The sequence below is a fragment of the Protopterus annectens genome, chromosome 2.part0, assembly GCF_019279795.1.
Source record: "Protopterus annectens isolate FY-2018-M chromosome 2.part0, PAN1.0, whole genome shotgun sequence".
Taxonomy (NCBI): Eukaryota; Metazoa; Chordata; order Ceratodontiformes; family Protopteridae; genus Protopterus; species Protopterus annectens.
In genome coordinates, this window is record NC_056728.1 from 1,108,302,707 (window position 1) to 1,108,325,676 (window position 22,970).

General features: G+C 38.9%; 1 protein-coding gene across 1 annotated transcript in view; it reads left to right on the forward strand.

Moving 5' to 3' along the window:
- The window catches only part of PPA2 (inorganic pyrophosphatase 2), an 840,704-nt gene that overhangs the window by 196,231 nt on the left and 621,503 nt on the right, over positions 1-22,970 (forward strand). Inside the window, exon 4 of the mRNA XM_044060377.1 lies at positions 16,902-16,946. Coding sequence (XP_043916312.1) covers positions 16,902-16,946 — 45 coding nt within the window. The remainder of the gene's footprint in view (positions 1-16,901; positions 16,947-22,970) is intronic.

Genomic DNA, 22,970 nt, shown 5'->3' on the forward strand with positions numbered 1-22,970 from the left:
TATTCCAAGAGACTTGCCAACCTCATTGAAAAAAGCAGTTTAGATGTTCAGAGTCTTGATATTAAACTACAGTACTCTCCATGGACACCATGAAGGTTTTATTCCTGGGAACCCCCCCCCCCCCCGTGACTACCAATGCACATAGAATATGCACATTAAAAGCGCATAAAACAGTAAAAGCTGTTAAGCTACAAGTGTCAACTACAGTCATAATCATGACTACAGTTTCATTAAAAGGATATACAATAAAGGAACCAAGATGCAAAGAACTGAAAAGCATTCTGCACCACAGCTATGACACAATAGGATAAAGCTGTATGTAAAAAGTGACTCTGAATCAAAATCAACTCATAGGTTTATAAATAGTAGGCTAGCTACCTTTGTGGCCCATTTTAAGTCTAGTCAGCTTCCCTTACAGGTGACAGTCAAAACTTGCACGTTGTGTCTGTGAAGTAAACACCTTAACGATAATACCAACCCTCACAACCAAGAGCTGCTGCTGTGTCCATTTGCACACACATGCACAGTCATGAGTTTCTCACTGCTGTATGTCTACTCCCTATCTAGTGACACAATCTGCATTAGAAACATGCATGAAACACTAGAGAGGTCTAAGTGAACCCCTCACTACTTTATACACTGCAGTGACTTGGATTTGAACTGAGTTTACTGCAGCCACAACACACTATATGAAGCCTGCAAGCTATTTAAAGTGGAGCTAAACATGTTCATAACTAGATAGTAGGCATACAGTCCCGGAAACCATTCAGAAGCTTAGCCCAAAGTCCTGAGAAACTCATGGCATCTGAATGGGTAGACCCCTTAAGGTTTTTGTGGCATATTAAGCAAGTACAAGCATATACCCACTGAATAAGCTTGCAAACCCTTATGGCCTCACTCATGACTTAGACCCAACCCTCAGCACTTGATGTTGTTTCTCTCAACCTGCAGGGAGAGGTCTATTCATTTGGAAGACAGACCCATGATTGGGTTACTGATGGGTACATTACCATGATTGCTTACCGCTGTGGCAGTAAGAAGCACCATCCAAAGATTTTAGAACAGCAGGTGTACATGTCCGCCTAAGTGACTGACTGATGACTCCACCAACTGACATGCAGCATAAGTGATAGCTACATGCACAGTAAGTAATGCAGGGACATCTGTATCATGCCTGTTGGTGGCTCACAAATGATAGTAAACCCATACATACATAAAACCGTCATATTTTTGAATTGACCTCTGTCGACTGCACTTTTGTCGAACACAGAAATTCGAAAACGGTAATGTTGAACACCAAAAGCCAACCTAGGAATGGTTTTAACATGGGTCGAGATAGGTGTTCATTGCTATTGCTGAACTACAAACCTCTCCCCTATCTCGACCCATGTTAAAACCCATTCCTAGGTTGGCTTTTGGTGTTCGACATTACCATTTTCGAATTTCCGTGTTCGACAAAAGTGCAGTCGACTGAGGTCTATTCGAAAATATGATAGTAAACCGTATGTATGTATTTATTTACTTACTTACATTTGTTAACCGGGTAGTGTCTGACTGGACCATGGACCCCGTTTTCAGCAGAGACCCAGGGAGAAAAGCTACACACACATAGTAATGACTCATAATAATACAAACTAATACAATCTAAAACTTGTACATTAGTAGTAATTACGTATACTCAGGAAATCACAGCGCATATTATGTACAGAAATTGTAGATAACTGAGTATTTGAATAGCAACAGGGACAAAGTTAATCACAGAGCATACTATGTACAGCATTGTAGATAACTGAATGTTTGAATACTAACAGAGACCAGAGCAAAATCAAGAAACATATAATAAACTGACTGACAGAGCAACATTACATAGTGGCAGTAGTCATAGCACAATACAGGGATACATTGTTCATCGCAGTAGTTACACATCTAACGGGGCCTGTGCCAGAGTTTAAACTCCTATAGAGAGGAAGCTGTGAAAGTACTGGGAGGGAGGAGAAATTATCTGGAAGAACTACAGGGGCAGAGCCAGGTGGATTTGAGATATTCTTTTGTATTTGTTTTAAAGCAAGAGTAGTTGGGAGTGTTTTGAATATGTTGGGGGAGAGCATTTCAGGTCTTTGCTATTTTATTAGAGTAGAGAAAGTCACCACAGTAGTTGTGAGATTGGGCTATTTTTAGCAATAGCCTGTCCGAAGATTTAAGGGACCTGGTACTGACATGTGGTTGGACCAGGGTGGAAACTACAGGGCATTGACTGGGGCTGTGACTGGGGCTGTGAATGATTTGGTGCGTGAAGGTCAGTTGGTTTAACGCCAACAGGTTAGCGAGCTCAAGCTAGTTTAGTTGTTGGAGAGCAGAACAGTGATGAGATTTATGGGGATGACTGCTGGCAAACTTTATTTTATTATAGCAGGATTCTAGGTTAAGGTCAGTCTTGTGCAGGTTTGTAAATATATGCAAGCACTAGAGCAGGAGATAGAAGTTGAGATCTAGCAGTGGCTAGTCTGGCTTTTGGTTTGTTAGGAAAGGTCTTGCCCAGTACAGAGATCCAAGTTTGGCATGGACTTTTTTGATTGCTAGGGAAATGTGCATATCAAATTTCAGCCTGTCATCTATAGTTGCATCTAGGAGTATGGTATGGTTTGTAGGCTCAATTTTGGTTCCATTGGCAGAGTGAATAAAGAGTCGTAGAGAGTGGGGTTTGGAAGGTTTGCTTGTGAAAATAATAAATGTAAATAATAATGTTAAGTTATGTATTCCAGATATACATTGTGGCTACTGCTGATGGCATGAGTGCATGTAGGTACAAGCCTACTTCATCGGATTGCCACCTTTCCAAATGCTCAAAGTGGGACATTTTTATAGCTCCTTGAGATTTTGTAGGATAAAACATACCCACGACCAGCACAAAGGACTTAGCTTCAGTTTTTTCCCCAAACAAGAAACTTAATGCCTGTGCTTGTAGTATTTCAGTAGCTTATACTCTTTGAAACATTAAGTGTTTCATCTACAAACATAAATGAGATATGCAAGTATTTAAACTTCGGGAAAATATTTTATCCTAAAGTCTCTGGACTTTAGACATTTTTTAGTTTATTTTGGAAGGACACAACTACCCAAAGAGGGACAGGTGGTCACTGGATCAATCATTTTCTGGACTAAAATACTTTCAGTGCTTTTATATATTTTGATGCAGTGCCACACTCCATGACTTACCAGTCTGTCTACATGTAGCAGTGTAATGCAATGCATTTTCAAAAGGGAGTTAGCGCTATTTTCCTATTGCCATTAAGACTTGAGAGCAAGACTACAAACTTCTACAGTGCACTGTATTATAGTTAGTACGTTTTTGGCTTGCAACTAACAAGAGGGGGAGGGTGAAGGGGTCACAGGAATGACACTGAGGTATCAGCCATGAATATTCAAAGCATTCTATGCAAAGCATAATTTCTTCGTGTGTGAACACATTTAGGTTATGGTGCCATCAATAGGATATATAAGCCAGCCCCACAGGCATAAACAAAGACAACCAAGATGACCCAAGCTTAGAGACTCTGGTACCTGAAGGAGATAGTAAAAGGGACAGGTGACATGGCATGCGCCAGCACAACTCATATGGGGGAGGGTGTGGGTGCATGTGGCTGTGGCACACAGTGTTTTGGCTGAGTCCACACACAACTTTCTGTGATGTACGTCAGCACTGTTTTTCACATGAATTTATCAGGTTTTTGACACCACATCAAGTGACACTCGCCATTTTGTTACAAGTCCAGTTTTGACCACAGCTTCATTAGTGACAGATTTATTTAGTGGAACAGTATGATGGACCAGAAAGAAAAGAGTGATCAGCTAATGCTGGGTTAACTGTTTTGTGGTGATGGAGAGAGGAAATTACTCTGCTAGCTTAGCCCTTTCCCGGTAGAAGTCAGAGATTAAAACCCCATAACAGCAACAAAGGGGCTGTCCAAGTAGGCTGTAAACACCACAGGCCCCAGAAAATCTCTCACTCTGTGCATGAACATCAGCATTGCACTGAGTAACTAATTCATGAGCAGTACAAACAAAAACAAAAATCTATCTGTATATATTAAGGTCTCAATTTTACATGGAAAAACGCAAATGCACAGAATGGAAAGGGGCCACAAAACAGCAGAGAATCGTCCAATGCAAACAACGGCATCTATCTTTATAAGCTAGCAAAATTACTTCACCTTTTTACAGTCGATTATTTAAGTTGCAAGCGATCGCAAAACCTGCTTACCAACCATCATGAATGTGGGAATAACTGAGATAATTAAAGGAAAGCCACTCCCACAAACTCAAAAAACATTTATTTTATCATGTTTTGATGTGTCCAATATTTTAATACCACTCTGGGACATATTTACAGGTTTTTAAATATTTTTATATGTAATTTCAGAGTTTGACCACATGGGGTCTAACATCTTGAAGAGATTTTATTTTTCCTAATTCTACAGGTATCCCACAATGCAGTGTTTGTCTTTAACACATTACATCACATAGGCTTCTTTGTTCAAAAGCTGCTGTGACTGCATTGATTTTACCTGCATATACTGGTGTCTTTCAGTCAGTCAGTTTGAACTAACATTTCCTGCTGTTCAATGACTACTTAAAAATAAACACAGATAAAGCCACAGAACAGACGTTCTAAGTGCTTTTTACTGCTGCTTCCTTTCAGAGATGTTTATTTGCACTCTTTTGTGATGGCCTGAGTTGTAGTTTTTCAACTCATCTCCCCTCCGCCTTCACACTTCACTAGCTGTCAAAGTGCTGAAGGTAACTTGAGCTGTTGTTGCTTTGATTGACAGCTCACAGCAGGGGACGTGACTCATCCACCGTTTCCTAGTTCTAGCCTATTCTTTCTGACAGTGGGACATTTATTTTTGACACACCATAGCCTCCTGTCATGAAAGAGATCCATGGTTCATAGTATTTGGAAATGCACTGTTTGACAAATCTTTCTAGTATCATTCTCAGACCTTTACTGTTTGGCTAAAATACTCAAGACACTGTAACTTGGCTGTAAACAGAAAATATTTTTAGTGGACCTAAATTACTAATTAGATGCACATGAGAAAGCAAAAATGTAAGACAGAAGTTCTCATACTTACGGCAATCACCAGTACTTCACCCGCATGTTCAGTTTTGATTACAAAACTGATCATGATGCAAAATCAAAGAGTTTAGAAATGTGTGATCTTTGGGCATTTTTGTCAGGGTTGCATCTACTTGCTCCAAGTAATTTGTCACGTGGCTGTAGGGCTTGTCAGTGTTATCTCCATGTAAGTAGGCCAAAGCTCCACATTAAACAACATCTCCCATGATAAGTACCACTTCAATATTCTGTCTCAGTACAGAGACAGAGAATCAGTGCAATGAAGCATCCAACTGTAGTCGTACAATCATTGAAATTACTTTATCCTCAGGTGACCACTTTAATACTCTATCCCAGTACACAAGCAGTACAAGGAAGCATTTTGCCCCGGTATGTGCCACTGCTCTTGTACAAGCACTGCAATTAAACTTCTTCCCCAGGCAAGCACTTCAGTAGCCTATGCCCATACACAGAAGGACTCAAATGAGACACCCTCACACCCACATGTTTGTCCATAAGTACGTGTACAAGACATGAATATGAAACTTTTACAAAATGTACCACTTCAGTACTCTAAGTACACGACCACCAAAATGCAACATTTCCTCAAGGAACAGACTAATGAGTCTGTTGAACAAAAAAACATGAGAATGAAACATTTCACCAGACACCTCTTCTGGTGTTGAACATGAACACACTCACAAACAGTATAATCAGCCATTAGCCTTTCGTCCAAGCCCTTGAGCAGTCGCCCAAGCAGCAACACCACACATTTCCTCAAGTACAACCTTAGTAGTCTGTCCAGGTACACAGAAACATCTAGATGAAACATGTACCTTTACAAATGATACAGAATTATCTCTGTATAGTTAGGCACAAGCACAAACTTAAATCAATTTCTGCAGCAACAGCTTCAAAAAGAAATGTTCCTCTCACCAAACCCCTGAGCATTGCCAAAACACTGAAAAGAAACATTCCCCAAATGAACACTTCCATGAAATGGTGCCCAAATAGTCCATCAGTAGTCTGCCCAAGTGCAGACAAGCACTACAATTACAGGAGTCCCACATTTCCCTAAGCAAACATTTCATTGGTCTGTCACAGTAAACAAAAGCAGCAACATAAAACAGTTTGTTAGCTGATCATTATAGCAATATATCCATGTATGCAGGCACCAACTGAAAGCAAGCCCCACAACAACTCCAGCAGTAGACTGCCCTCGTACACAGAAGCAGTAAATTAAAGCATACTCACCCTCAAAGCCCCACAGTGCTCAACTATCAAAATGAACATTTTAGCCAATTAAGAAAACAACAAAGCACAGTACAACCACCACGGCAAGCAGCATAAAAATTCAAGGAGTCTAAGTAAGACTGTATTTAATAAAAATCAGGATAAGCACTTTCACATAAAAATGCTTCATCAGATCCTCAGTATACACAAACCAAGAAGTACATTTAAAAAGCACATTCAAAAATAAATTACCCTATCAAACAGCTAGGTCAGTTAGTGATGTAATGGCCTCGATTTCAATGCTGGCTTTAAAGGAACATTGTAATTTAAGCCTGGTGCTCTATGTGCCTGTAATGAGGCAATCCACCTCATCTCTACACATTCTGTTCTATTGACTATGTCCCCTCTTGCAGACTCTGGTATTACCTCTATCACAGTGAACTTAAACAAATGTCCACTGTGATCTTTAACGTGTATAAAAAGGGTGCTTAAACAACTCATTCTCCGTATGTCCCCTAAGTGCTGTAGGACACAATCCTTCAATTTCTGATTAGTTTTACCCACATAGTATGACTCACAGTCATTGCAAGTCACAACGTGCACTAAATTAGCTGTCCTTAGAGTTTTGCAGATGCCCACGTATGGGGATACTTTCCTCGAGTTATTGAGTAAGGGGCAAAGTCTCAATTTGGAACTGAGTTTTAACTATTTGTGTTTAATGAATGATTTCTTTGCACCTATGGACTAAGAACTTGTTGAAACTGCCACTAGGTTGCAAGAGACCATGTCTGTTAGATTTAATGGTGAGCCATATGTGGACAAAATTGAGAATCTCTTTATAAATATAGCTTCCTATGATGAGCTCTGCTACTAGACAAGTAACTGTGGATAAAGATAATCTACGATCTAGTACTGATTTTTATGTGAAAGCGCTTATCTTTATTTTTATTAAATACAGTCTTATTTAGTCTCCTTGAATTTTTATGATTCTTGCCATGGTGGTTGTACTGTGCTTTGTTATTTTCTTTATATATTTATTTGGCACAGTTAGACCTTTAGTCGTTGGTGTTGGTTTGGTCTACACATTTTAGCCAATTAGCACCTTCGTCTGTGCAAGTAAACACAAACACCACAGTTAGGCAAGCAACCAGTTCTTTGGTCTGACCTACTAGACACAACTACCAAAGATGAAAATTTTCCAAGCAAAGTGACCATTTCTGGAGTTGGCAATGGTCAAGAAATGCATCCAAATTGTAACCTTAGTCCTTAGAGAGTCCATACAAAGTCATACCAACAAGACAGCAAAATGTTTACTCAAACATGACCAATAGTAGTCTGTACAAGTACTGAAAGGAAAGATTTGCCACACCACATCTGTTATGTGGTCCCATAAAACTGAAAAAGCAACATTTCACACAAGCTGTCTCTCAAGCACAATCTCAAAAATTAACATACTCCTTGGCCTGAATAATTATGAATGCTTTGTGCTCATATAAGCATGTTCAAAAGTGTTCCTCAGTAGTTGTACAAGCACTAAAATGAATCATTTATCCAAACCCCACTTAATTGCTGTCTGTCACAGTGAATAATGGCTGCAAAATGAAACACTTTGCTTGATGTTCATTACAGCATTGTCATGTATGTAGTTAAAGGCGTCAACTGAAAGCAAGCCCCACAACTACTCCACAAGTATTCTGTCCTTGTAGACGCAAGCGATAAAAGACATTATCACCCCACAGAGCCCCACAGTGTCTAAATGATCACAATGAACATTTTAGCCAGTTACCACTGTGGTGAGTCCAAGGATATACAAGCACCAAATTGAAACATAGCCCACAACTTGTTACTTCGAAGTTGAAGAAGCACTGAAATGAAATGTTTTCCAAAATGACATTCAGGAGTAGCACAAGTATCGAAATGAAACAATTGCTGATGTTGACACTTCAGTATTATGACCATATACACATAAAATTAATGTAAAACATTTTCCCAGGTGACAACCTCTGGATTATGAAATGGTGAAAATGTACACCCAAATGACACATTAGCCCTTTCAGGGCCCATCAACAGTTAGAACATAAAATACACACAGTCAAGCCCAGTAAAAGTCCAACTTTGGAAATGAAATATTTCTTACTGTGCAAAAATGAACAATAACCAGCCAAAATTAATAGTAAGTACTTCTCCTGATACTTCTCCTGATACTTCTAATAACATAATTAAAAACTAGTACTTTGGTTTAAAAAGTCCTCATGCTGTAAAGCACAGGCAAAGTGTGAACAGTAAAGTACACTTTGGGCTAATTAAAAGCTGTTAGGATGTCATGTTCAGATAATCGGAAGTACTGTTGTCTTTGCACTGACCTTTAGCAAATATTCAGTAAATGACTTAGCAAATAAAATTACAGCTCTAAAAGAAGAAATACCTTATCCAATAATACTTTACTACCTCCACCATTGCTTATTAAATATAAAAATGAAATGGCTGAGGATGTTCAAGGAGAGCAAAGTAAAAGAACAATCAACTGTGAATAAAAGTTGGGGAGTAAATGATCGACCACTGCTATGTTGCCATTTCAAAGTACTTGGTAGTAATGCCTGTTTGGCTGAAAAGTCACACTTTACCCAGAAAATTATATATATATATATATATATATATATATATATATATATATATATATATGTGTGTGTGTGTGTGTGTGTGTATATATATATATATATATACACACACACACACACACAAACACATATATCCTCACTTAAGAAAATAATATCCAACATTTATGACAATCTAATTTTAATGTTAAGCAAATTCACTTTACAGATACTTAAGAACTGGGAAAGACTATTAGAGAGAAAGTACAGACAAAATGGGGGTTATTCTAAATAACATATACTAATATATCCCATTCTCTGTAGTCTGCCACCCAATTCATGATCAGTATAATTGATGTTACTTTCAAACCTGCACTGGTGGTGTACAGAGAAAAGGATCTGACTATGACCAGTACATCTTGGGTTTTACTAGTGGCTTTCGGTGCTTCATGATGCAGGGAAGGTATATGGGGGTGTACCCACGCTGGGGGTGGGAGTGATTCCTGCTTGAATGGCAGGATATTGGCTGGACATCAAAGGCCAAATATGATACAAGGAGTTATTGTTGGAAAAGACATGGATGTGGGCACCTAAGCCAGTCATTGTAGCACTGTTTGCACATGTTATGGTGTATGCATGAACAAACTTGGGGGCAAATGTAGCCCTTGTACTGACGGAAGTGCTCTCATAACCACCAGAGGTGGTCAAAATCAAAATGAAAAAGAGCTCTTATTGCTGGACTGACAGAGCAACACCTATGGCTTCTTCTAATCCAAATTAAAAAAGACTTCTCAGGCTGAAGAAAAAATGTTGTCTGTAATAGCCCACTTAATCAACATAATCTAATAGATTAGTTCCTCAAAGTAGTATTAGCATCTCTAAGGAATTTGTAGCAAAAAAAAACAATTTTAGATCAAGAGAATCATTCTTCAAAGTCACTCTGGACAGAATGTAGTTCTGTGAACAAAAGCCCTTGCATATCATGGTCATGTGAGCCTGACTCCCTGGTATATCTGGTGACTGAATTATGCATTGTGATAATAGAATGCTGTGAATTTCTTGCATGCCATTGGTTTCAGACAATTAGAAATTACACATATCCATTAGATCATAATTCGATAGATGGTCTCAAACTTGGTATGCCAAACAGTATATATAAAAGTAACACTTGGTTCCTCACTGCATTTTTATTCAGGCAACTGGAACTCAATGAATTATATCAGTTTTAATTATGCTAGTGCAGAATCAAGAGTTTGGATGCCCCTTTGCAGTTCAGATAAACCTTCAAACATTTTCCGAACTCCTAATAAGTTGCCTGACTGCTCCCCTCTGGAGGCAGTCAGGGTGGCTGTTCTTCACTTCAGATTCAAAGTTGGTTGGCCATCACAAAAGATTGGTGGGCAAGGTAAATAACATCTAGGGGCTCTGCCATTCTCTGTTCCTTCCCTAAAACTTACCACCAAGACCCCCCCTAGATGTTCCATCCCATCAAAAAGGTCCTCATGGTTAGAAGTTTCATAGTTAGTTCAAACCATGAACCATCCAGGAGATCCCACCAGACCAGGGAGAATTTCAAATCTGCTCAAGACTGTTTTTAGTTCTAAAGAAAAACAAGGACATCAGCCCCATTCTAGACCTCATTGTCTTAAATATATATGTAAAAAATACCAAGTTTTGGATAGCCATGGCGCAGTCCATGTTTCTGCAAAAAGAGGGCTGGTTATGCTCGACAGAACTACAGGGTGCCTATTACCACATCATGATAGAGAAGCAGTCTAAGCGGTATCTTTACTTTTGGCTGAAAGCCAGTCACTAACAGTTTCATACCTTTCCTTTTGGTCTTATTACAGCCCTTAAGTCTTCACTAAATGCATGCCAGTAATAGCAACACATCTCACGCTGCAATGGTTCTGAATATTCTCATACTTAGATGACTGACTCCTAGCTGTAAACACTAAAGAATATTTGATTTTTGCAAGAAACTATTTGCTCCTCTTGTGTCAGTCTTTGGGTATCTCCATAAGCCATCTACTTCATGAGACTATGAGACTACTGAAGTGGGTCATCAGTTCCATCTACTGGGCTAGACAGTCTCTTCATCACCCAATAATAGTGTCATCCGTGTGTCACAAACATCTAAAATTGTGGATTCAGTCCCCTCTATTAGAAGGAGAATGACTGTGCCTTCTTCCACTACTGCCAGAGACACCTCATCTCTGCAGTGGGGTATAAAAATCCAAAGGACATGGACCCAACTGGAAGCCAGCTTCACATCAGTTTTCTTGAGATTTCTTGAGGTGAGGGAGGTTCTCCCCCAGGATGTGATATCCTTGCAGACACACAGCACTCTGTGGTAAGTGATGATTTGGTCCGTCTTTGATCACCTTGACTCCTTTGGGCTTTTCCCCTCTTCCTCTAATGACAAAGTTTCAGCAGAAATCATTCCTGTGCAAGTCCAAAGTCATTCTCATTGTCCCTTTCTGCCCTAGGTAAATATGATTCCCTTCATTTTATTAGCCTCATCTAAGATGACCGTGATGATCTCTAGATATGAGAAATCTATCTCACCTGACCAACAAGCCTCATCCAGACATCAAGTCCCTCAGATTAAACATGTATGGATGGCCACCCGACCCCCAAAACTCCGTTCATGGAACAGTCTGTGAAGAGAATTTCTAAAGTGCAGGCTTTGTCTAGCAAACAACCCTAATTTGTTTTGCGTAAAGACAGTGTTTCTCTTAAACCTAATCCTCCAAAGGTTGTGATTCAACCTTCAAATGATATTTTAGGTAGGAGGACTGATTTACTGTGCTTTTCTGTGGTCACAATCCATTTCTTAAGCTGCGTAGGCAGTAAAATAATTTAATATTCTGCATGTCTCGGAACACACCAAAGAAAAATAAACTTTCTTTTCCATTTATCTTGTAGCCATATACATCTACATGGGAGTGATCTTTCACACTTTTTTACAATTATTTTGAGCAGCAATATAGTGCTCCCTTTTGCCCTTCAGCTCTCACAATTTAGTCTAATTTACTTTCTTGCACTACATTAATCTAGCAAAATAATCTTATAGATGAGATGAATTAATTTTACAGATACCTTCTGTTACAAACTTAAAAGACATCTAGGAATCTGTAACGATGCAACATATGTTTATTACTGCAGCTACTTCTAATGTTGTGTTGTTGTGTCTTTTGGCTTTTCCCAGTTAGGGGTCGCCACAGTGGAACTCCGGTCCGCTAATGATTGGCAGTAGATTTTTACGTGCCGAGTTGCCGGCCCTGACGCACAACCTTCAACAAAGGTATGCCCATTCACGCATGTTTCCACACAGAAGACGCTCTAGCTGAGAATCGAACAGGACAACGTCTTACTGTGAGGTGACAACGCTACCGCAGCATCACCACCGCAGTCACTGCAGCTACTTCTAATACTATCCTAAAACCTGACTATTGCTGCATCACCCTAAATGGTGCAAGTCATCTACGCATTTAGTTTACATTTTCCTTACTAGTAGTGAAACACCCGTCATAGTAGTAAGGGCACAGGGGTAACATTCTTACCCTACCTATCTGTCAAATGATTTCTCGGCTTTTTCTTTGAGCTTAGTCTTTTGCAACATATCTTCATAAATCATTCCCTTTACTTAACTACACAAACACTGAATAAAAATAATAAAGTGTTACTGCTGTCTAACTGCAGAAGCAATGAACATTATTTCCTTTTTTCATCTTACCAACATTTTACCAAAAAACTTTAGTACTAAATTAACTTTATCACCTATTTGGAATTTTTTTGGACTGCAGATACTCACTTGTGATGCTATTAAGATATTTACATTGCTTGATCGCTCTCACTCTTCATGCAGACACACAACACTTTTGCTCTCTTTCACACAAGCAGGCATACACTAATACCCATTCAGAAACATAAACACACACACACACACACACACACACACACACACACACACACGCACGCACTTCTTTTTTTCCTGTTACACTCGCTAAACAGCCTAAGTGCTGGTTAGAGTGTGTAAAAGAATGGCTTGATTAATCTTGCTAATACTCTCATGCATGCATTCACTCAAACACGCAGTTTTTTTTTTTTTTGTAAACATTCTTTTTTTATTTTGCACTCACTAAACAGTGCTGCTGAGCGAGTGTAAAATAATGACATTCTTTACCTGTGATTCGGTCTGAGCTTCACGGCTGTGCTGCAGTTTCATGGAGATCAGAAATAAAATGAGACTTTGGCCAAAAATTAAGTGTGCATTATCAAGGTCGGTATCAAGCATATCGACCTCTTAGTGCAATAAATGTAGACAACAGCTGCCAAAACGGAAGGAAAAAGGACCAAAAATAGAGACATATGTTAAGTATTGCTCTCATAAACTTAGAAAGTTGATTGGAGTTGGAAACTCGTATCCAGTATTGTGGGGGTTCACACGTGTACCAGAAAACAATCAAATTGCTACCGAACAGTAACACAAAAGCTAGAAACCTGCAGGATTTAATGTTTTTGGTGCACATGTGATCAGTATCTTATTTAATCCTGCAGGTTTCTAGCTTCTATTTGCTGTTCTGTAGCATTTCCATTGTTTTTTGTTGCATGTGGGAACACTGACTCAATCTAAATGCAAAACAGAAAGGGGAAGCTAGAAATCTGCAGGATTGACTGAGTTGGTAATCAAAACGTGCATCCAATTCATTGTTAAATTATGTTGCATTTCACACACAAAGAAAGATGACATTAGCAAACTGTGCAGTAGTTTACCAGTGAAGCAAATACAAAGTTGAAGCCCAGCAAGAATGATAAACAGCTACAAGATTATCCAACAAGCTATTATTTTTTTAAAAAATATACTCCATACACAAGAAACTGCATTGGAATGGCAAACATATTTCAGTTTACTGCAGAAATGACGACTTAACATAGAAAATTGAATAAACTTAGTAACAAAATAATTCTCACCAGTTTAATAGAGAGAGCAGCAAAACTAGAGAGACTTGCTCACGAAGCTCAGAGTGGGTGCGATGGCAAAATATAAGGTACACGCAACACAAGCACAGAAAAAAGTTCCTAATCTACTGCAGCTGTAGTTCAGCACTGTATAGGAGGGGGAAGGACCATAGTGCTGTGACATCACAGCATGGGTGGGTCTTTGCATTTTTTCAATAGAATGTTAATACGGTCATGCTGATGTCAGGTTAGGGGAGGGAACTGGCTGAAAAACTACTGGTAATCAGTAGCTGCTCTGACATCAGCAATTTGGAGACTGCTGCAAATTTTTCCACGGCACGATAGTTGATTTTTGAAAGTGAAACCACCACAGTACGCTAAGGTACTGTTCTAGTTGAGGGGAGTGGTCGTTTAAAAATATTTCAAATGCTACAAAATTGTTTGTACATATCAGGGACTGGAAATAGGGAGAAAAAGCACAGAGAAGTTGAGCATTTAATAATGAATTTGTGTTCTCCTTTAAATAGTAAAATGTGAAGGATTGGATCTAAGGATAACCATGTCAGCACAAAGAGTGATAGGAAGGACAGAGAGGTCAGATGGTAGTATGTTAATAAAAACTGAAAATAACAGTGGAGTGAACATGGAGCCCTGGGGCACTCATTTGGTAAGGGTTACTGGAGGAGATAAGGATGAGACAGTTTTGACTGAAATACCTATTTGTTATGAAATCTTAGAACTAGATTAAAGTGTTGGAGCTAATTCTGATTTCTTAGAGGAGTTGATGAGGAAAAGGTGGTCAATAAGATTAAATGTTTTGATAAGGTCAATGAAGACAACTTCTGAAAGGTTTCCTTTATCCATATTGAAAAGGATCTCATCTGTAAGTGACCATAGTGCTGGCATTGTGCTCCAGCCAGCCCAGAATCAGTGTTGACGTGAAGAGGTGATACTGTTAAATGGACACTTAGTTACAGATTATTAGACTAGTTTTTCATATATTTCCCAAGTGTATGGATGATGGAAATAGGGCAGAAGTGGGGTGCATTATCTTGCTGTAGCTGTTTGGAAAGGTGTTTGACAAAAAGTGTTTTCCTGTGTCTGGCATTGTGTTTTGAGTTAATCAGAAGTTATAAATGTTGAGAAGTGGTGTGGCAAGGAAGCCTTTGTGGAGTGAGCCAAACCAGGAGAACAGGTATGAGAAGGGTGAGAAAGGAAAATATATTATTTTTTTATCTTTGAGTGCTAAGAACATGGCTCATAACTTAAAATAAAACAAGCATGTTTATCAGTAGCAATCTTATTACCATCTAGAATAAAATTAGAAGTTAAGATGGCTGACTGAATATATTGTGGTTGGCTTAATTCTTGCCATTATCTCCCACAGAAATAGCCTTTTTAACTGGAGAAATGTTATGTCTCTAATGTCGTTACTCTTCTCTTTTGGGTGGTGACATATTATTTAAAAGGGAACTTTTCAATATCATACAGATGGCGAATATTCATCTTCATTTAAAATTCTGTTGTATGAACCGTTATTGGTACTGGTGAAAGTTTGCAGAATAAAGAAAAGTTAACAGTTGTCCCCTTTAGTCTGATGAAAACGATGACCTGTGTATGTCACAGATGGAGTCCCCTTAGACTGTGAGAACATGTCTTTACAGTCAAATTGTACCCCTTTCCTAAGTACACTGCTTTCTTGTGTGTAGGACACTCTTGCAGGTTAATTACATGTTAATATTTACTTCCATGTCCAACATGAGATGATGGAAGATATATGCTGGTAGATGATAGAGTTTGGTTTCACCCAGCTTATTTTATTTCCCTTCTTGCTAAACTTAAATTATATTGTGACTTTAAGAATTAGTACAAGACTGACTGCATCTTTTTCTGCTAGTTGACCCCTGGACGGACCTCTTTGCTGTTTTGTTGCAGGTATCACTGTCAGTTCAATGACAATAACTTGATAAACCATAGTAGTGTAACAGCAAACATGGTAGTCAGATTTTGTAGTTTTGAGGTAGCTGCTACACTCCTTATAGCTGCTTCCACTGTTTTGGGGTATAATGTTTGTGCAGTGAGGACAACTCATTAACCTTTGCAAAGTAACAACAGAAACAAACAGTGAACAAAGTGAGCAATTACTTATTAGATTCATAGTTGCTGCTATAATGTTTTCTGATTTATATTTTTTACATAGATGATAGAAATTTTATTAGGAGTTTGAGTTTTTCTTAATTACGTTATGTTCTTCAGTCTGTTGAACTGACTTTTCATTAGCTGTTCCCATTGCTGTCAGGAACTGAAGAAAGAATTGTTTGAGTTTCTCTCTGATGCTATTAAGCTGCTTGGTCTGCAGAGATGTCATTTTGTTTAATTATTTTCATTGTAACCTAAATTTTGTTTTGACAGTCAGTGAGGTGTGGATATGGGGAGGGACTTAGTGCTGCATATATATCCTGGGAACTTGAGCAAAAACAGTGTGTGGATATTTGGTGTTGTGAACTTATCTCATAATTCAGAATGTTAGAGTACTGTTTATTTTTGTTTTCTCTTGCATTTAATTTATCAAACAATTTGCATCAATGTTAATAATAATAATAATAATAATAATCTATCTTTTCCGAGTCTCTTCTCCTTTCTCATGATTTACTGAAGATTGACCCACTTTATAATCTAATGTATATATTGTGCATTACACTCTGCTTGATTATCCATTGCACTGTGCTTGTTCACTTAAATGTATATATACATTTTTTTCTTTGTAATTAATCTGAACTATTCTGTTATTGCGTACATTTTTGTATTTTTTGTTTGTGAAATGTTTTACATTTCACCTGGGCCGAGCCTAAAATTGGTCAGTATTGATCAGTGCACTACCCCAACTAAATAAATACAAATAAATAAATATTTAAACAAATAAAACTAGAGTACATTTTTCAGATTTGTGTGTACTTACATCAGTGTTATATTTTTTTTATTTTTGCCAACAGGATAATGAAGTTTCAGCAAAAAAGTACAAATCGAGCGAAGAACAGGTATTGCAGTTGTGTGTGTGTGTGTGTGTGTGTGTGTGTGTGTGTGTGTGTGTGTGTGTGTGTGTGTGTGTGTGTGTGTGTGCATGTGTGTGTGCGTGTGAGAATGTATGTAGGCATGTAGATATTTATATGCATAATGCATATGCATTTATATGAAGTTTTAATTTTGTGGTTTGTTTCATAACAAATATGTACGTTTACTGCAACATTGTGTATTATATCATATCATTAATCGGTAGAAAACACAGTTACATTTTTGCACAGATGTTGATAAATGTATTAGACCTAGTGTTGTATCTTTAAAACACAGCTATCTTTTTATTGTTGTTTTGTTTAAGGCAGTTAAGCATAATGGAAGGTATGTAACTTACGTTCCTGTCCATGTATAGTTCAGCTGGGTGTTCAGACAGTGCTGGTCAGACTTCTGTTATAACAAGCGTAGTAGAGCCCTTGAGTTGACTCCAAAGGCCTACTGGTGCTGATTGAGGATGGTCTGTGCCTCCATAGCCTTGAGCCTAGAATAATATAATACTTTTTGTGTATGTGACATGTTTAGTGCTGAATTACAGGGAAGGAAAATCACTTTCTGATATAAAAAAGCTTGACATTTGGGTAGTGTTCTCCTTTACGAATGTTTCAGTGAACAGTCTCTGTGGTGCAGAAACATAATCTGCCTTGCATTCATCTGCAAAACTTTACCATCCAGATTCTGTCTTCAAGATTATGCCTTCCTTTTACAAAGCTATTTTGAACAGCATGCTGTCTAGACTGACTACTCATTGGAAAGGTGTGGAACACTGGTAGGGCCTGTCTCTGAGCAGTGCTTCATGCTGCTAGAGGGAGGGTAGAATCAAACACAGTTGTCTTGTAAGGTGCTCTGCATAATTTTGTATCTGTCATTTAGCACTCTGGCAGTATGATTGAGTTCTTCCTCCTGTTATGTTTTTGGCTTTACATATTTGCACTTTAAATACATCAATAGTGACCTTCTGGATATTGCCTTTTACCATTGCCTTTCATGTTCTAGATGCCTATGGTGTTGACTTCAATGATGTTCCTGCTGGAAGTGCTGGGACTTTGTATCTCACTGTCAGCATTGATGCTGGCCTCTTTGGTATTGCTGGGCCTGACATGTCCAGCTGAAGATGTTTTGATACCCGGTTTCTTGGCACTAAGTGAATTTTAGGTGCTGACATTGATGTCAAACCAAACAACTCTCTTGCATTGGCCCTTTTATGCTGTTCCATCCCTAAGTGTTGGAACTGCAGTTAAAGCCAGGGAAACCTTAGTTTGACATTTACATTCCCACCTGTTGTGAAGCAGGTTGGAGAGCCTCAGCCCTTCAGCATTCCTGTACTGTGGCATCTGTTCTGAAAAAGCTTTCCTCCTGTTCTTGAACTTATTCCCTATTTGGAAACAGATGATGACTACGTGTAACAGGGGCACTTTGACAGTCCACCAAAGTCTCCTGCACTGGACATTGATGATGAGGAGAATACTCACTCTGACCTCAGTTCATGGAAAGCTTAGAACGTATGCATGGGGGGATGACCACTGGATTCATGTCACCTGCAGAGAGGAGGCTTTAGGAGGTGTGTGTAATAAGCCTCATGAGTAGTCTCTTTGTTGGTGATTATCTTGAGGGATGTCACCAGTACTACCTGGAAAAACCCTGATGTAGTGCCTTCTGTTCTCACAAAGGCCAACCATATTCTTTAGCCCCCAAGGGAGTGTGTGTGGGGGAGGGTTTGCTCAAAGACACAGAAGCTTGACACCCTTATTACTGTTGCTATACTTGAAAAGGTTATGATACCTTAGAGCCCAGCTGTGAAGGATTCTGACATAATGGAAAGATTAAGAAGTTGTGTTTATGTATACTCTGTCTTCTGCAACAGGGTTAAACTATCTTTTTCATATGGCTGATTTTGAGGTTGATTTATGATGAATTGCATCAGATTTGTAGCAGCTGCCTCATGGACCTTTTAAAGAGAATCTACTACTCCAGTTTTCAACTGCGTCATCTTTGACCAGCTTAAGGATGTGAGTTTCTTATAATGCAACAAAAGCTTTGGCTAGAGCGGTGTGATCTGTCATTGCTGTACACAAGCACATGTGGCTCTTTTGTCATATTTCACCAAGGGCACCAAGATGAGCTTTAGGAATTGCTCTTTTAAGGAAATTGTATGCTTGGGCCAGATGTGAAGACACATTTGGAGAATATTGAGACAGATGGCAAACCCCTTGCTGTTGTAAGTATTACATTTCTGGCACCTCAGTGCTTCTTTTGTAGGATGCATAGAAGCCAGCACTAGATGTGGTTCAGCCATGGCACACAGTGGAGGATTCGGCAACAGAGTGTGTGGCAATCCAGTAATCAAGGTTACTTCCAGAAATGACACACATGCAACAGTGGGACAATCTGCAATCTTCAGACACATGTGACCTAAATACAGACCAAAACAACAGTCCTGAGCTTTTGCCCATCTGTCCCTCTCTGGGGGTAGTTGAGGGCCATTGGTCCCTGCATCTTCACCATGGACAGCTATCCTATTCAGATGATATAAAATTCCAGTCATATCATGACTAGTTCCTCACTCTGCACACCTTTGCCTGTCATTCCGTTTCCTAGTTACTGCTTGGACAAGGGGAGCCCTCGTCCTCCTCCTCATCCTCTCTCAGGGAATAGCTATCCATGAGGTCCCACCAGAGCATAAAGGTTCAGGATTTTTTCCAGATACTTTTTAGTGCTCAAAATACCCAAGGACATTGATCTGATTCTAGATAAAAGCAGTCTAAACAACCTTATCCCCAAAACAAATTTTTTCATTTTCAAAATGTGAGTCCTTCCTTGGTTACTCAAAGGAAACTGCATGTGCACTTTGGAACTGCAAGATACACATACTTCTCCACATCAGAATTACAAGAGAGTTTAAGAAGCATCTCTGCTTCAGGGTAGAAATCAGTCATCTCATTTCCAGATCCTTCCATTTGGTTTCACTTTAGTCCCCAGGATGTTCACCAAATACACGTCAATATTTGCAGCCCATCAGAGGCTCTGCTGTGAGCCGAGGTATTCTAAAATTTAAATGAATGGCTTCTAGATGCTCCTATTGTTTTAGGATTTGATCACAGTGAGGAACTGTCTGATCTCACCATGCTGTTCTCTTATTATTAGAGTGAACCTTGTAAATTTTTATCTGAGTCTCTGTCAACTGCTTGCATTCATTGGCTGTAGCTTTGATATGCTTCTGTACAGAAAACATAATTGGAGAGAATACATTCCCTGCAGCCAAATGTCTGCATGGTCTTGAACTCTTTGTGTTTCAACTCATCTCTGCCTAATAATTAGGTTTAATTGTAGCATCCATCCGACTGGTACTTCAAGCCAGGATTCATAAGATAGTGTTATAGTGGTCTCACATTTCAGATCCACTGTTTGCATTTTCAAGGCTTGCAAGACTCACTTCCAGTAGTGGATGCATCTTCCAAATTTCACCGAAGACAACTCCCTGTTCCTACCCTCTTCATCTCTGACAATCAACGAAGATATGTCAGCCTTGGAATGTGTGTGTGTGTGGGGAGGGGGTTAGTTAAAGGTGTTTGAACATCTTCCAGAGTGGTATTACATATTAACATTTTGGAGATGAGGACAGGCCTTCTGACCTGCCATGATTTATGTGATTCTTTCCCCCCAAGGTGTGGTTGGCATCCACTCAGACAACAAATTAAAGTAAATGCTAAGGGCCTTGAGAGGTACGTGGCACCCACAGTCAAGACTTTTTGGATGTACATAGTGAAAATATGGATTGCATTTATAGCCTGATTTAGAAAGGAGTCAGTCAGTTTGTCTTTAGATACAGTTTTGTAATAGAAGGAAGGGCATTATGTTATTTTGTATAGACGTAAAGAAGACTTGATAGTGTCTTGTATGACAAGCTATATTTGGAGGTAGAGGCAGGAGGAAGAAAAGTTCATCTTAATTGTAGTGGAGCAGTAGGATTATATTTTGGGAATATTTTTTTAGCAGCTCAAAGTCCTTATGCAAGACTAGAATTTTTAAGAGTAATGAGTTTTGTCGATTCCCAAATTAACATGCCTTAGCTGCATTTTACATAACCTTGGTGTAATATTTTAGCTCCTGATAGTTCTGTCTTGCAGTAGCATATTGTAAATCCCCTTTTCCATTCAATCTAGACATTGTTCCTGTTTCTTAGCAATGTTCTAAGGTCTGATGAAATCCAAGGAACATAGCTCTGTTTCCATCCAGCCACAACCCCTTTTCCCATTTTGCACATGGGATTGGGGTGTTACTTCAACAATAATTATCTAAAGCCAAGGTTCACAATGCCGGATGGTTAGCCATCTTGTTCTTTCATACCATTCACTTGTATGCACACTCATACCTATGGCCAGTTTGGAGTATACAGTCTACCTACTGCATGTCTTTGAAATATGGGTGGAAAATGGAGCACTGAGAGGAAATCCAAATGACCGCATGGAGGACATGCAGACTTCATAAAGAAAGTACAAAATAAAATAAAAAATTGACCACACCAGTGGTATAATATGAAGCAGTTTAATGAGCAACACAGCACACTACACCGACGACTAAGCGCTTTCACCCAATCTCTGTTAGGGCTTCTTCAGAGTCACAAAGAAAGTACCCCAGCTGAGAATCGAAGCAGAGAACCTGCTGTCCTCTGTGCTATTGTATCACCTCTTTGTCCATTTATTGTATTTGCGGAAGTGTATTACAAAAAGTTGATAGGGTCGTAGGTGGGTAATTGCAGTTGTAAATAGCTAACCAATTTAGGTTTTAATATGGGTATAAGATTTAAGTAGACTTTCAAAGTTGTTTAGAATGCAACAAGTAGGTGTGATGCTTGGTAAGGGCATGTGCATTTTAAGAGACTAACGAGAGAAAGTATAAGGGCTGTGATTACTGAGCTCATTTGGGAGAAGAGACGTGTAAGGTTGTGAAGTACTTTGGTTATGATAACATCAGTAATGGAACAAGTGCCAGTAGCTGGGTTTACCCTAATACCAATTTTTACTGTTTGTGATAAATTATCAAGAATTGTAAGATGCTTTAAATCCAAGTATACTAAGCTAGTTGGATTTTGAGATCTATGCTGGTCATCTGGATATATTCACTATTTGCTGTAACGTCGGCTCTAGTATATAAACTAAAGAAGGTGGTGGTATATATAGAGTGGCGCTTTTGTTTTTTTATTTGACTTCCTAGTCGTAATCAAATAAAGGTCCAGTTGAGGTCTGACTGTTGTGAGACATTACTTATAGCTAACAAAACTGGAGTTAAATTACAGTCTCTTAGACCCCCAACTTTCCTGAGACATGAGGTGAAAATTATGATGCATTTTTGAGGCAACATAGCCATGATGGGCAGTCATGTTTGTTGTGACCATTTGTTATTAATATTGCCTAAGATCATATAAAGTATTGAGTGGTGTATGACATTAACCATTGCATTTGCAGGACCTGGATTTAAGTTTATATCACCTTGTAATGGACTCAGAGCCAGTAACAGAATTGTGATGTGTTTCTGAAATTTAATAATATTTTTTATTTGAAAATGATTTGTAAAAAATTTAACTATATTTATAGGCTTTATATGAGAGTGGGATGTGTAATGATTTATATGTTGTCCACCGTTGTGGACATTAATTGGAACTGGTCGTGGGTGTATAGAGTAGGCATTTGGTGTTAGATGCCTGAGAATTGTTGGATAAATAAATTAGTCAGCATACCTTGTAAGAAAAAGTATGTGTCTCTGGGGAGGGGGATTAGTAAGTATAAGCTTGCAAGATATCAGGGTCTATATTATATTCTCGAAAGTCGACAGTATCGAAGCTGATATTGTCGACACGAGAATAGTGAAAGCGCACATCGAACGTGTAAACGGAAATCTCCATAAGGGGAGATTTCCATTTACTGCAATGTAGTGCGGTCTCGGAGTTGGTATATTTAAGTAGCGGGGGGTGTGAGGGGTGTGGGGGGCTTGCT